Below are 16,313 nucleotides of genomic sequence, written 5' to 3'. Positions count from 1 at the left end.
ACTGACATAGACTGCAACTCTAAGAACTGAAACCTAAATAAATTGTGCTCAAGCTTGCATTTCACTCTCTTTTTCTTTATTTGCCATGCCTTCCCCCCTTTTTTTCCAGTTTCATTAGAACCAGATTTTTTGTCAGCTGCTGCAGGATGGGGTATAAATACTGTAAACAAGTAAGTCAGTAAATGTTCAGGGAGGCACTTGTCCATCTCTGCGCGCCCCCCCCCCACGCCCACTGTGTTCTGCCACCACACAGGTTGCTTTTCAGTTGAAGGTTTTGAAGTCAAGGGGAATCCTGCCTGTTTCTGGATCTGTTCATTCCAGATTTAAAAGGGGAACTGCCAGGGTTGGCCTGGGAAATCCGTGACCGCATCTGTTGTGTTTTCCGAAGCAGCTGTGGCCTGTTGGTGTGAAGGGCTCACACACACTCACAATACTTCCCTTTCCTCCTCAGAAGCTGCCTGTCTGGCAATTGCTAAAGGCCTGAGCAGCTGCAAAGAGAAATTTACAAGATTCCGGCTCTCTGAAAAATCTGTAAATTTCATTTTAACCGCCAGCGCAGACCATTAACTGGAGATGGAGTAGGAGATCAGAAGGAAACCAGGAGGCAGAGGGTGATCTTGGGCAAGTCACTTTTTTTCAACCTAACCTACCTAAACCAGGTCATTGTGAGGATCAACAAGCAAGTGGAATAACCACACATGCCACCTTGGAAGTAGGGTGTGATATACATGTAAACAGTGAATAAATATATCCAGTGTAAAGTTTCAGAACCTTGAAACTCCCCACCCACAATGAGCTCTTTTTTAGCAAACAGAGCAGGTCAACCCAAACTTCCCTACCAGAGTGAGATGCATTTATTTCTATAAATGATATAAATGCTTTCTAAATGTGCACCCATGCATATATACAACATAGGCACATTTTATGTAAAACCACATACTCTTTTGTCCTCTTTTTTTGTTTTTGGAAGGGACTGGTGCTTAAGTGGCTGTTCTGGGGGAGCCTGTATATAATGGTGACTAATTAGAGCTGTAACTTGATTCCAGAAAACAGTGCAATCCTATACATGTCTACATGAAGTAAATCCCACTGAGCTTATTCCCACGTAAACTGGGATAGGGTTTCAGCCAAGTTGTATGAATTTTTAGTCAATTAATTACACCAGCAATAAATCTGGAGGTTGGATCGACAAACAGACAGAATACAATTGCTTTTATACATTAAAATGTTTAAAGTGTTTTGTATACAAAATTGTTGTTAATTGTTTTTAACATTTATGCTTCTTAAATTGCTTCAAGATATTTTGTAGGAAGAATGTAAATAGGATGAAACAAAGAAAAATAAATAATTCTGATGCTGTGACCGGTTTCAAGCATGGCTTGCCACAGAAAAGTAGCATGCAAACAAACAATTTCGATTGTGGTAATCCGTAACTCACAGGGTTGTGGTGACAGTAACACTGAAGATGGGAAAGATAACACCTTCCTCACCTGACCTCACTGCTATTATCAGTTTTCAAGAAGTTGAGAGAAGATTACCGTAATAAAACTAACAGTGGTTGGGGAAACCCAGCCAGATGGACAGAGTATAAATAAAATTATAATTATAATTAATTCATTTGAAGCTTACTGAGGCAGCTTACAAAAAAATTGCCACTGTAGTTCATGCACCGGTTACTTCAAGACCTGATTTCTGCACTGTGTTCTATGTGGGGCTTCCCTCACACTCGATCTGGAAGCTGCAGTCAGTGCAGAATGTTGCAGCAAGGTTGCTGACGGGAGTGAGGCCTTGTCGGCATATAACAGCTGTGCTCAAAGGTCTGCACTGATAGCCAATTTGCTACCAGGTCAAGTTCAAAGTGCTACTATTAGTACATAAAGCCCTTAACAACTTGGAACCAGCTTATCTGAGAGATCGCCTTACCCCACATGTGCCCACTTGACCACTTTAATAAGCAGAATTGGCACTACTACAGGTGCCACATAATCCCACATCTCTAGAAGCAGGAACTCTCCCAAGAAAGAAGGGGGCATTTGTCTGCTGAATGTGCTGCTCACCTGTGAGATGTTGTACTTCAGGTTAAGAATATGGACTTCCATGTTGGTATCTCTGGGCCCACGGCCCACGCAACCGCTCGTAACCCTGCTAGTTGTGTAGAGCATTTTGACCCCTTGGTCATTCCTGACTGGTTGAAGGGTGCAGCCTGGGTCATCCACTGGGCCTAGGAAGGGAAGAAAAAAGAACCAGGGTCAATGTAATAAAGGGATCAGAAAGAAAACTGATTCAGCTAGCATTTTAATGAGAAATCACCTATTTCACTTTACAGTGGTACCTCGGGTTACATACGCTTCAGGTTACATACGCTTCAGGTTACACACTCCGCTAACCCAGAAATAGTGCTGCAGGTTAAGAACTTTGCTTCAAGATAAGAAGAGAAATCGGGCTCCGGTGGCGCAGCGGCAGCAGGAGGCCCCGTTAGCTAAAGTGGTGCTTCAGGTTAAGAACAGTTTCGGGTTAAGAACAGACCTCCGGAACGAATTAAGTACTTAACCCGAGGTACCACTGTACTTGAACCATTACATGAATGTAAACTGCTCCCTCTCAAAATTCACTTCTGCAAATTTTGCAGTTCTCCAACACTATACAACATATGTATATTAGGGGAAAGAGGATATAATGCATATATGTGTGAAGATGACATAAAGAAATTGGCTTATAAAAAGGGAAATAGCTTGCTAAGATGTGTTTATCAAGAGAAATTAACACAAGAATGCTGACATATTTATGAGGATTTATTTTATTGGTGTAGAAAATGCAGAGACCTGAATCTAAACCAGAGAAAATAAGAAACCGAAACCTCATTAGTGTCAACTCAGGATAATCCAGTCCATGCTCATTGTGTTCCAGTTTGCCATGGTCTAGAGCACTTCCAGTCCATGTTTTACAGACAGCTGGAGAACACAATAGACTAGACCTGGGGGGAAGTTTGAAGAATTTCTAATGGGCTTCGTATGTGTTTTACACTTTGCTCTCAGTGAAGTGGTTTAGTCACCATCCTTCAAATGAAGACTACATTTGTATTTCCATCAGTGGAAGGAATGTTGATAATCATGCTCACCCTAGGCATTTAAGGTCCGAATATAGCACTGGAATAGCACAGGGAAGCAACAAATTGAACATTTCTTCTGAGCATGTGCAAAGTAAGGAGTTGTAACAACTACGGTAAGTGCATTTACAAAATGAGTTTGTCATGTGACTGTCAACAATTCCCTTTCCACCATAGCTGTCAACCTTCCTTTTTTTTTTTTTTGGCAGGAAATTCCCTTAATCCAGCGCCATTTCCCGCTGCTTCCTGCTGCTATCCCTGATTGTTAGATATCCCATAGACCGTCCCCGGGACAAGTGAGGCTGCTGATCCCTTATTTTCGAGGCTGCTGATCCCTTATTTTCAAATCTGGAAATGACAGCTATGCCTTCCACAACCAGAATGCTATTCTGGGAGAAGGATTCTGTCCCCGTGGTAGTACATCTACCTTGTTTGCAGAAAGCCCCAGGTTCAGCCCTAAGCATCTAACTCTAGGTAGGGTTGGGAGAGACCCCAGCCTGCAACCATGGAGAGCCGCTGCCAGTTAGTGTTCTCCAAATGGCCAATAGTGAGTGGCAATGGGTGGTAGGGTCCGACAACATTTGCAGAGAAGCACATTAGCTACCCCTTTTGTAAATACTGAGCTCACCTGAAGACCAATGCTTTATAATGCTCTTAAACAATTGTTGGTGGATTTGCTGCTTGATGAAGAAGTATTTATTTCCCAAATGCTCTACTTATATATTGGGTAATAAAGTAAATATTACAAAGTCACCATAAGTTCATGCTGTTCTGTCAGCTAAACATTGCAGCATGCCCCTAAGACTTTTCATTCCTGGGGGAAGCAAGGAATGTGGGGAAATAGCAACATCTGCCTTTCTATCTGTTGCTGTTGTTGTTGTTTAGTCGTTTAGTCATGTCCGACTCTTCGTGACCCCATGGACCAGAGCACGCCAGGCGCTCCTGTCTTCCACTGCCTCCCGCAGTTTGGTCAAATTCATGCTGGTATTCTATCTGTTATTTCTATCCAAACAATAGCAGAGAGAAATTCACCTCAGGATCTCTCTGCTCTCGTCTCATAGAACACTGATTTGTAGTGGGCTGTATCTTTCTGCTTAAGTTTCTTTTTTTAAAATAAAAAATAGAAACTTCCCCTCAATTGTCACATGAGCTGAATGAAACCTAGCATGGGAGACTTCCTGTCCCAACTCACCCCTGCCTGAAATCACATGATGCCCCAGACAAACCATTGAAACAAGTGAGGAAGTTAACTTTCTCAAGGGAGGGCCCCATTCCACTAATTCTCAGACTGGGAAGGACTGGGGGAGGACTGTGGTGGGCTGAGAGGAGGAAATTGGAATGCTCCTATTTGAGTTAATTGAGTTATTCCTCAGAAAACAGTTCTCTGGGAGTTTATCAAGATAATGGCAACAGAAGGTCATGGCTTCTGTTCAGTAGCCAAATGTGCTGCTGGAAAAAGAACCTTTACATTTCAGTTCTTAACTAGCAACTTAAATAGCTGGATGACATAGCTCAGTCGGTAGAGCGTCAGACTCTTAATCTCAGGCTCCTGGGTTCCAGTCTCACATTGGACAAAAGATTCCTGAATTGGAGGGGGTTGGACTAGATGACTCTTATGGCCCCTTCCATCTCTACCATTCTATGATTCTATGCAGGGTTGCCATATTTCAATTGACTTGGACAAAGCACTGCCTTTGGAAAAATTTCCCCAGATGTCAATTCCACTTTTGAAATCCTGGTTATGGTAACCCTAACATAAGGTAAAGGTAAAGGGACCCCTGACTATTAGGTCCAGTCGTGGACGACTCTGGGGTTGCGGCGCTCATCTCTCTTTATTGGCCGAGGGAGCCGGCGTACAGCTTCTGAGTCATGTGGCCAACATGACTAAGCTACTTCTGGCAAACCAGAGCAGCGCATGGAAACGCCATTTACCTCCCTGCCAGAGTGGTACCTATTTATCTACTTGCACTTTGACGTGCTTTCGGCCTGCTAGGTTGGCAGGAGGAGGGACTGGGCAACAGGAACTCATCCTGTCACGGGGATTCAAACCTCCAACCTTCTGATCAGCAAGTCCTAGGCTCTGTGGTTTAACCCACAGCACCACCCACGCCCCATGGCCTAGGACCCTCAGACCTATGGGACCACCTCTCCCGGTATGCCCCACGGAGAGCCTCAAGGTCCATATATAGCAACACCCTAGAAGTCCCCGGCCCTAAGGAAGTTAGATTAGCTTCAACACTGGTTCCAGCCTGATGGAACGCTCTGCTTCATGAGACCAGGGCCCTGCAGGATCTGATTTCTTTCCGCAGGGCCTGTAAGACAGAGTTGTTCCGCCTGGCCTTAGGCTTGGAGCCAATTTGATTCCCTCCCCCTCTTTCTTTTTCCATTTTCCTTTCTCCTCCTGTGATGAGGTTGCATTTTAATATTTTAATGTTTCAATATTTTAATTGTTGTATTTTAATCTTGTTTTTAAGTTGTATTCATTCAACTTGTTTTTATTATTGCTTGTTAGCTGCCCTGAGCCCAGCCTTGGCTGGGGAGTGCGGGGTATAAATAAATAATAATAATAATAATTATTATTATTATTATTATTATTATTATTATTATTATTATTATCACTAACATAGATGGCTTTAAAAGAGGATTTAGACAAATTCATGGAGGAGAGGGCTATTGATGGCTATGTATGCTTTCCACCCACTGTCAGAGGTTCTCATAGGCATCTGATTGGCTATTGAGAGAAGAGGATGCTGGACTAGATGGGTCATTGGCCCAATTCAACAGGCTCTTCTGATTTTCCCATAGAGAACAGTGTGGTGTAGTGGTTAGCATGTCACACTAGGAACTGGGAGACCAGGGTTTCAATCCTCACTCAGCCATGAAGCTCACCAGGTGACCTAGGGCCAGTCACCAAACTGTCAGCCTAAGCTACATCACAGGGTCATTGTGAGGATGAAATGAAGAAGGGATGGGCCATGTGTTCTACCTTGAGCTCCTTGGAGGCAAGGTGTGATGTTGGCATTCCTCTATCTCAAGGAACAATGGAGTGCACCTCCAGGGGTGAAGTCAAACCACTGCGTTAGCAGCACCAAAGTGACCTCTCTGGGGCCCAAGCCTGGGTAGTGCGTAGGGAGGTCCTGGGCTCCCAGTGTGGTCCTCTGAAATTTGCATCAAGATGCCACCTCCCTCTCTTCTTTCAAATCCGTTCCTCAAACCCACTTTCTGCAGAAGAGCCTGGCTGTTTGATCAGACCAAAGACATCTCTAGTTCAGCATCCTCTTCTCACAGTGATCTATGAGATGCCTCTGGAAAGCCTGCCAACAGGGCTCCAGCACAATGGCACTCTCACATTTGTGATGCCCATCTGCTGGGACTCAGAGGAACACCACCTCTGATATTGGTGGTAACACAGCCATCATGACTAGCAGCCATTGATAGCCTTAACATCCGCAAATGTGTCATAATTCCCTAGTTGATTTGGCACGACCCTTCAGAACTCATCTCCTGCTAACAGGGGAGGGAAACAGTGGTCCTCCAGATGTTTGCTGGACTCCCATAATCATTGGTCATGCTAGTAAGGGCTGATGGGAGTTGGAGTCCAGCAATGTCTGGACAGCCACAGGTTCTCCATCCCTGGTCTATGCTGACAGGTTGTGGCTCTCCACGCTTTCAGACCAGAGCCTCTGATATCTCTACCTGAAGATGCGAGGGACTGAATCTTCTGCATGCAAAGCAGATTCTCTACCACTGGGCTACAGCCTTTCCCTTGAATAAATACCATGCTTTAATAAATTTATGCTGGCAGGGGCTGATGAGGAAAAACAACATCTGAGGGGCCACAGGTTACCAATCCCACCCATACTAATCTTAATTACAAGCAGGTGATCACATTGGAGGGGCATGAAGACTCTATCGATTATAGCTTGGAGTCTGGCAATTAGCAGAACGGCACGTTAATCCAAGAATGCATGTGGGCTAGAGGAGAAGCATGAAGAGAGAGGTTTTCAAGAGAGGTTTGGTTGTGCAAATAATCTCTCTCTCTTTTTTATTCTAACCTCCATCCCACTCCCTTGCGTTCAGTTCTGGGTTGTCCCACCCTTGAAATGGGGGTCTGCCACCTTGTTATTATTCCCCAGTGCAATGTTTCACCACAAGGAAAATAAAATAGTTTTCCAAAGGCCGCTATCACAAAGGTCACAAGCGCTTCCAGTTAGACTACTCCAGGGGCTGGGAACCTTTTCCTCAACCTGAGGGCCGCATTCCAGTCTGGGAAACCTTCTGAGGGCCATGTGCCAGGTTGGGTGGGGCAAGAGGCAAAAGCAGGTGGAGGAATGAATGCTTATATTATCTTCGTCACAAAAGTTCCTGCACACACTCAGACACCCCTCTCTGTCCTCCATCCAGGCAAGCAAGCAAGCGGCATTACCAGATTTTGAGGGCAAAATTGCAAGCTGTCAAAAATGCTCAGGCATGAATGTATGCAGTTTTGTGCTTTTGTATGCTGAACTGCCCTGGTATAGAAATATAATTAATAGTACAGTCATCCCTCAGGTTGAAGTAGCTTCGGGATAAGTATTTTCGGGTTGCACACTGTGGCGACCCTAAAGTAACGGAGCGCATTACTTCTGGGTTTTGCCGCTCGCGCATGCGCAGATGGTCAAAATGATGTCATGCGCATGCGCAGAAGTGGCGAATCGCGGCCCGTGCATGTGCAGACGCAGGTTGCGTTTGCTTCTGGATGCAAACGGGGCTCCAGAATGGATCCTGTTTGCATCCAGAGGTACCACTGTATCAGTAATGAAGAAGAAGGAGAAGGAGAAGGAGAAGGAGAAGGAGAAGGAGAAGGAGGAGGAGGAGGAGGAGGAGGAGGAGGAGGAGGAGGAGGAGGAGAAGAAGAAGAAGAAGAAGAAGAAGAAGAAGAAGAAGAGGAGGAGGAGGAGGAGGAGGAGGAGGAGGAGGAGGAGGAGGAGGAGTCCCCAATTCTGGACTATTGTGGCCTTCCCTAATATGGGGACGGATCTGCCTCTGGAAAACATGTGGGAATCTTAGCTGGCGCAATGGAGGTTCATCTAGGCCTGCCATAGGAGCCAACTCCCCAGGGGCCGAGGTCACTTCAGGGCCCCCAATAAAATATTTGAGGTGTCTCCCCCAACGTTGATGGGCATTGCCATTCAAATGGTGTGTGCAAGCTGTATCTTGTGATCGATTATGCATATTTTATTCAAGTTGGCACCCATGAGCCCAGCTCTAGAGCTCAGTGCAGACCTTGCAGCGCACGACTCTACAGCACCCTCCCTGGTAGCTGACTGCCCAGCCTCTGCGAAGACATTTCACCAATAGTTCCTATTTAACAAGGCGTAAGTGAACAATTGGAACGTGGGTGGCACTGTGGGTTAAACCAGAGAGCCTAGGACTTGCCGATCAGAAGGTCGGCGGTTCGGATCCCCGTGACAGGGTGAGCTCCCGTTGCTCCGTCCCTGCTCCTGCCAACCTAGCAGTTCGAAAGCACGTCAAAGTGCAAGTAGATAAATAGGTACCACTCCGGCAGGAAGGTAAACGGCATTTCCGTGCGCTGTTCTGGTTTGCCAGAAGCGGCTTAGTCATGCTGGCCACATGACCCGGAAGCTGTACACCGGCTCCCTTGGCCAGTAAAGCGAGATGAGCGCCGCAACCCCAGAGTCGGTCACGACTGGACCTAACGGTCAGGGGTCCCTTTACCTTTAAATGGACAATGCAGTAAACAGATATTTTCCATGCTGCACGGTTTAGATGCAGGCGCACCACTCACAATTCAGTGTGTTCTCACAGGGTGTCAAATCCCACTTTCCTGACCCCACTTGATGGAGATGCATAATGTATACAAAATGCAGTGGGTGGGGGGCAAAAGGCAACAAATGACACCTGACTCCTGAGAAGACAAATGCACACAGCGGGATGAAGGAGAAGCCAAGCCGGCACAGGACAGATTCCTGTGAGTCCCTTACTCTAAGGTCACGGCCCAGGCTGCTTCCATGACGCTGTGTCCTCTACCCCACCTATTGTCCCATATTTCCTCAGTGTACCAACCTAGGCCAACCCCACTGCCGGCAGCATCCAGAGGAAGACAAACAGTCGCTTATCTGGGCTCTACAGGCTGCGTCACCCTTCCCTTTTCTGGGTCCTGCACTGCACTGCCTGTCTAGGAAAATGCTGCCGGGACAAGGCCGCGAAGCCTCAAGGCTGAGCAGTGCGCCACGCAGACAAAAGCTTTATCTGTTTATGTTAATTCAGGGCCCGAGATCTCTGCTGGACCCACACACACAAAAGCAAAGAGATTAGATCAGCTCGGTGGCGGCAAACAGGAGAGCGGCACCAACCACTCACGTCTGAAGATTAACCAAAGCGGTCTGCCTTTGGCGTAAAAAAAGTTCCCACACAGGAGATGTGGCCTATTCATGCCAATTTGGGAGGTACTAATGCCTTGCATGGCTCAGCAAAACAGGCAAGCCGCGTGGGCCTTCGTCAGAGAAGGCTTTCTGGCAGTGGGTTCATAGAATCATAGAACTGGAGTGTTGGAAGGGACCCCGAGGGTCATCCAGTCCAACCCCCTGCACTGCAGGATTCTCAGCTAAAGCATCCCTGACAGAGGGCCAGCCAACCTCTGCTTAAAAACCTCCAAGGAAGGAGAGCCCACAACCCGCCGAAGGAGACCATTCCACTGTGGAACAGCTCTTATTGTCAGAAAGTTTTTTCTGATGTTTAGTCGGAATCTCCTTTCTTATAATTTGAAGCCGTTGCCTCAAGTCCTATCCTCTAGAGCTGGGGTTGTCAACCTGGTCCCTATGGCCCACTAGTTGGCGTTTCAGGATTCTAGGTGGGCAGTAGGGGGTTCTACTGCACAAGCTGAATCCTCCTTCCATCAAGCACTGGTGGGCAGTAAGGAAATTTTACCATCAAGAAAGATGCATTAGTGGGCGGTAGGTATAAAAAGGTTGACTACTCCTGCTCTAAAGCAAGATAAAAACAAGCTTGCTCCATCTTCCTTGTGACCACGTGATATTTGAAGATGAAAGATCTCCTCTCAGTCTCCTCTTTTACAGGTTAAACATGCCCAGCTCCTTCACACGCTCCTCATAAGGCTTGGTTTCCAGGCCCTTGATCATCTTGGTTGTCCTCCTCTGCACATGTTCCACCTTGTCAACATCCTTCTTAAATTGTGGTACCCAGAACTGGACACAGTATTCAAGGTGTGGTCTGACCAAGGCAGAATAGAGTAGTACAGTGGTACCTTGGGTTACATATGCTTCAGGTTACATACGCTTCAGGTTACAGGCTCCTCTAACCCAGAAATAGTACCTCAGGTTAAGAACTTTGCTTCAGGATGAGAACAGAAATCGTTCTATGGTGGCGTAGTGGCGGCAGGAGGCACCATTAGCTAAAGTGGTGTTTCAGGTTAAGAACAGTTTCAGGTTAAGCACGGACCTCTGGAACGAATTAAGTACTTAACCCGAGGTACCACTGTAGTACTATTACTTCCCTTGATCTGGACACTATACTTCTATTGGCGCACAGCGTCAGATATTTTTAGCTGCTGCATCACACTGTTGACTCATGTTAAGCTTGTGGTCCACCAAGACCCCCAGATCCTTTTCACAGGTACTGCGAAAGCAAGCCAGGTGCCCTCCATCTTATTTTGTGCATCTGGTTCTTTCTGCCTAAGTGCAGAACCTTACATTTGTCCCCATTGAAACTCATTTTGTTAGTTCGGGCCCAGTTCTACAATCTGTTAAGGTCATTTTGAATTCTGATTCTGTCTTCGGCAGCATTGGCTACCCCTCACCGTTTGAGGTCACCTGCAAATTTGAGGAGCGTCCCCTCAATACCTGCTGCCTAACCCTCTGCTTTTATCCTGAGTGTGGTTTCTTCCCCCTCCCCCTTTAAAATTTATTTCCCAGGAGATCCACAAAAATACTTTATGGAAACCTGCATTCCCATATACACACCACAACGTATAATATTAGGCATCTATAAAACACATTCTTGTAAGTGAGCCCCAAGTTAGTATAAACTTTTGGAACTAGCGGGTTTTCTGAGTGTGGTTTCTGAAGCATTATTATTAAATGGTTAAATAAACACCTCCCAATTACATGCAGTTAAAAGCTCTGTCAAGTGCAAACTCATTTGCTGTTGACCAAGTTTGGTTTACTGTCCTAATGGTAAGGTAAAGGTAAAGGGACCCCTGACTGTTACGTCCAATTGCGGATGACTCTGGGGTTGCGGCGCTCATCTTGCTTTATTGGCCGAGGGAGCCGGCGTACAGCTTCCGGGTCATGTGGCCAGCATGACTAAACCGCTTCTGGTGAACCAGAGCAGCGCACGGAAATGCCGCTTACCATCCCGCCAGAGCGGTACCTATTTATCTACTTGCACTTTGACGTGCTTTCGAACTTCTAGGTTGGCAGGAGCAGGGACTGAGCAATGGGAGGGGATTCAAACCGCCAACCTTCTGATCGGCAAGTCCTAGGCTCTGTGGTTTAACCCACAGTGCCACCTGCGTCCCTAATGGTAAGGGAGTTCAGATCTAAGGTCTCACAAGAGGACTTTGCAACACAATATCTGAGCATAGGCAACTTCATCATTGTGCTCAGTGAAAGCTAAAGGAGCCGTTGCCCAAATATGAATGTTTCTGTCCATTGTCTTGAGCTGATGGGAGTTGTACTCCAAAACTTCTGGAAGACCCCAGGTTGGGGAAGGCTACATTAAAGAGTTTGATGTGAAGCAGGACCAGAGTGCAAGAGAACTCTCTGTGTGATTCCCAGAATCTGGCTGTCAGACAGAGGGCAGAGAGGGAAAAGTGAGTGTGTGTAGGAACCAATCTACTTCACAAAGGTAAAGTTCATGTTAGTTGCTTCATGCACTTTTATTTGTTTAAATTGTTTGCACTATGTGTTAAATGTAAGCCCCTGCCAATCATGGACATGTGGCCACTGGAAAGCAGCCCAGGAAGGATTGCACCCCCCTGGCTGAAAATTCCCTCACCCCTGCTCCAGCAATTGATGCAAACAACATCTAGTCGGGAATTTTCATTCCCAGTTTCCTTTTTAATGGTTTGGGGTTCAGTTCCCACCCACCCCTTGCCATTTTCTGTGGTTGCTTAACCCAGTTCTGTGGGGTGTTGGGGGTGTATTATTCATAGGGAATAGGAATGGATGGGAAAAAGCTGTGCCTCTCACTTTTCACAGTCCAGATCCCTTCCCAGTTTATCTTTGCTCTTGCACTACTTGGCTGATTTTTTCACCGCCTCAGCTTTCTAAACACTTCAATAAGGAATCCCTGTGGTTTCCCCTTTGCTCCACTTCCTCCATTCTTCCCCCTCCTCCTTCAGAAAGTGAAGAAAAATCTGCAACTTTGCAATTTCTCTCTCTCTCTTTTGCACCCTGGGTGCTTTCCCAGACCCAAAACTTTAAACTATTTCCTGTGAGCAGAACCTCTTCTTCCCTTCCTCACCAGGCAGCATGTGTGCTGGTCAAACCACAGCTTGGTTTCCAGAGTGAAAGGTCAGATAGTTGAGGGCAGCACCAAGCTGATTCTGGGGAGGATCACTATTCACTGAACAAGGCCTCATATGTGGGTTGGGCAAGAGTCCCAATTTTAATCTCTCCACTTCAGCCACCCACGTATAATATGGGGGGTGATCACTGGCCTACCTTAATGGGCTGTTTTAGGATTACTTGATTTGCATTCACTCCAGTTGTCCCCGTGTACCAGAGTGGGAAACCTTTCTTAGCCCGAGGGCCACACACCTTCCTGGGGGGCCACATACAAATACAGTGGTACCTCTGGTTACGTACTTAATTCGTTCTGGAGGTCTGTTCTTAACCTGAAACTGTTCTTAACCTGAAGCACCACTTTAGCTAATGGGGCCTCCCGCTGCCGCCACTCCACCGCTGCATGATTTCTGTTCTCATCCTGGAGCAAAGTTCTTAACCTGAGGTAATATTTCTGGGTTAGCGGAGCCTGTAACCTGAAGTGTATGTAACCTGAAGCGTCTGTAACCTGAGGTACCACCGTAGTGAGTGAGGCCTTGTTCAGTGAATAGCGATCCTCCCCAGAAAGTAATTTAAACGCCCTGCTCGTACCCTCAACTATCTGACCTTTCACTCTTTGGAAACCAAGCTGTGGTTTCACCAGCACACATGCTGCTTATTGTTTTGGGAAGTGTGAATTTGCTAGACTTGGCTTTAAAAGTGAACTGGATTGACCTCCCAGAGGCGTAACTTAATGGGGGCCGGGGGAGCTGTCACCCCAGGTACAGGTTTTTTTTTGGGGGGGTGCAGGGTGTCATGAGCTGTTGTGTCCTTCGCAGCTGCCCTCCAGGTGGAGGATGCCTGAGATGGACACAACAGCTCACGGCGCCCTGCGAGTGCCGCTCAAAGCGACTCTGGGCTCACAGGACACCGTGACTATGGCCCTCAAAGCCAGCTGGCCAGTGACTATGCCCCTCAAAGGTTACTCCAGCAGCATGCCCCACCCCTACGGTGTGCCCCGTGTGCCCTGGCACACACACACTCGCCCTGGATACTGGCGGGGAACACTCTGTCACTGCCTTCTCCCCCGTCCATACCTGAGAATGAATAGGGGTCCCCAAACTTTTTTCAAAGAGGGCCAGATTTGATGAAGTGAATATGTGTGAGGGCCGACCAAAGTTGCTGAGCTTTTTTTTTTAGGATTTTACCCCAGGACATATACTGCCACAGGGGCCGAATTCAATTGGCCAGTGGCCCGGATTAGGCCCCCGAAACGGACTTTGGGCATGCCTGGAGTATGGGGAAATTGACAGCTCCTGCTGTCCCCTGGAAGGCAGAGTGAGGACTGGCTGGGGGCAGACTGAAGTTGGCAAGGCAGCAACTCATGTGCACATAGGGTTCAGCCTCCATGGGGTGGTTTTTTACTGGAGCTGATGGGAACATGCAAAGTGGTTTTATATTAAGCCAGACTACTTGTCTTCCTTGCTCAGTATTACAAAAGAATTTCAGAAATAGACTGGAAAGAGAAGTTGCTGAATTGCAACTTATTACCAGACTTAAAACCATGGAGAGACATGGTCTGAATAGAGACATTGGATTATTATCTCATTATACATGATAAAGCTGTTTTTAGCCATCTCACCCCTTGCTTTTTCCTGTAAGACCAATTGCAGTCGTTAACAGTCCTCAACAGGTTTACCACACCTATCAGCCAGTCACCATTCCCACCCTCTCACTATATACAGTGGTACCTCGGGTTAAGAACTTAATTAGTTCTGGAGGTCCGTTCCTACCCTGAAACTGCTCTTAACCTGAGGTACCACTTTAGCTAATGGGGCCTCCTGCTGCCGCCGCGCGATTTCTGTTCTCATCCTGAAGCAAAGTTCTTAACCTGAGGTACTATTTCTGGGTTAGCAAAGTCTGTAACCTGAAGCGTCTGTAACCCGAGGTACCACTGTATAAGGGTCTGGTGACTTCTGTTTCAGTGTATCTGAAGAAGTGTGCATGCACACGAAAGCTCATACCAATAACTAACTTTGTTGGTCTCTAAGGTGCTACTGGAAGGAATTTTTTAATTTTGTTTCAACTACTGCAGACCAACACGGCTACCTACCTGTAACTTGTTCAGTCTCGTTGACTGTAACTGGAAGCTGTCTGCAATGGCTCTGGCAATCTTTTAAATGAGAGATGCACGGGAGCCAGAACATGGTCTTCCATAATGACACTTCCCTATACATTTGAGCCCAAAGCCCCTCTTCGCTAGATTTCCTGTCGAGGTTTCTGCAGCATGCAGCAACAAGGGCAGCTGACATGCAATCACAGGTGCCAGGTTGCCCCCAAGATTGAAGGGGTCCGGTGTGCACATGTGATGTCACACACATGTCCAAACATTGCACAGGCTGGTGCACCCTTCTGCTAGGCTTTGCCAGTCCCTGCAACATCAGGAGATGCTGTTCAGGCTGGTGCAATCTCACTCTGGTGCAGCCTTCTGCTAGCTGCAAGAAGGCTCAACAGGGCCTGGCAGGGCATGGAATATTGAGGGGGACCAGCCCTCTCCTTGAAAATTAGGGGGGCCTTGTCCCCCCTTCCCAGAGGGTGCCCCTGCATGCAACATTTCTGCTTGTTGCAGAGGAGCCCCAGCAGGAGGGGGGAAATGAACTGAACTGAAGACCTTATGATGCACTAGATGCATACTGGTAATTCTAATAATCTATGGACTGACTTTCATCATCTCTCACCATTTAATGGGATCTGACACCTGAAGCGCCCCATGTTCCCCATTCTTCTGGCAGAAAGTATTGATTAATTCCTATGTCCATGTGGATACAATAATAGTATGCAGCTCATAAGTATAGTTCTAATAGATCAAGCCAGTGGCCCATCTAATTCAACATCTTTTTCTCACAGTGGCCAGCAAGGTGCCCCACCGTAAGCAGGATCTGAGAGCAACAGCAGTTTTCCCCACAGCAAATAGTAATAATCATAGCTAGTAGCCATTGACAGCTGTACGCTCCAGGAAATGGTCTAATTTCTCATTTAGGCTGCTCTCATTTTAAAGTTTTAGGGTGCTTTCCAAGTGTGGCTATTTCTGTGCAGGAATCAATCAAATTTCAGCAAATTCAGTTTGTGAAATTATAGTTGTTTTGGGGGCCTTGCAGAACAAGTTTGCTGCTCCCGAAAAGGTTAGACCAAAGTGATGGGGAAATGCACTTGAAAATATGTGGGTCGGGATGCATGGATCTGTCAGGTTTGATTCTGTCAGTGTTTCATCTTTAAATTCAGTTCGCCACATTTCTCCAGCAATTTGCAATTTTTATAAAGGCCTCATGAAAATTGGTCAGTATTTTAGTGCAGATTTCTTCTAATAAACATGTTAGTGTGCGGTTTTGACTGATGTACAATTTTTTGCAATTTCCCCTAATAAAATACATTTTTGTATGCTTTTAAAAAAACAAAAACCTTTTTATGCGCACTTCCCCCTAATTTATACATTTTTGTAAACATTGTTTGGTTGGAGCGCCGCATTGTAAAATTAAGATAATTGAGAATTTCAATTCTCATCTTCCTTCAGAAACTGCAAATTGGGTGGATTCACTTTTAAATGTGAACTGAATCAAATTTATCCCCACTCCTTAGTGTGGGGTAACACACTGCTACCTAAACTCCCCACAAACAAATCCGGATGAGTGTTCAATAAAAGG

The 16,313-nt window shown here is 46.4% G+C and overlaps 1 protein-coding gene across 2 annotated transcripts in view; it reads right to left on the bottom strand.

The window, feature by feature from the left end:
• ENG (endoglin) overlaps positions 1 to 16,313 on the bottom strand; it is a 53,058-nt gene that overhangs the window by 34,233 nt on the left and 2,512 nt on the right. For both annotated transcript variants that reach the window (XM_081847597.1, XM_081847598.1), the window contains exon 2: positions 2,058 to 2,221. In XM_081847597.1, coding sequence (XP_081703723.1) covers positions 2,058 to 2,221 — 164 coding nt within the window. The remainder of the gene's footprint in view (positions 1 to 2,057; positions 2,222 to 16,313) is intronic.

The sequence above is a fragment of the Podarcis erhardii genome (genome assembly GCF_964252035.2).
Source record: "Podarcis erhardii genome assembly, chromosome: Z".
NCBI lineage: Eukaryota > Metazoa > Chordata > Lepidosauria > Squamata > Lacertidae > Podarcis > Podarcis erhardii.
The sequence above is the reverse complement of the archived record's forward strand: the minus strand, read 5'-3'. Positions and strand labels throughout refer to the sequence as shown.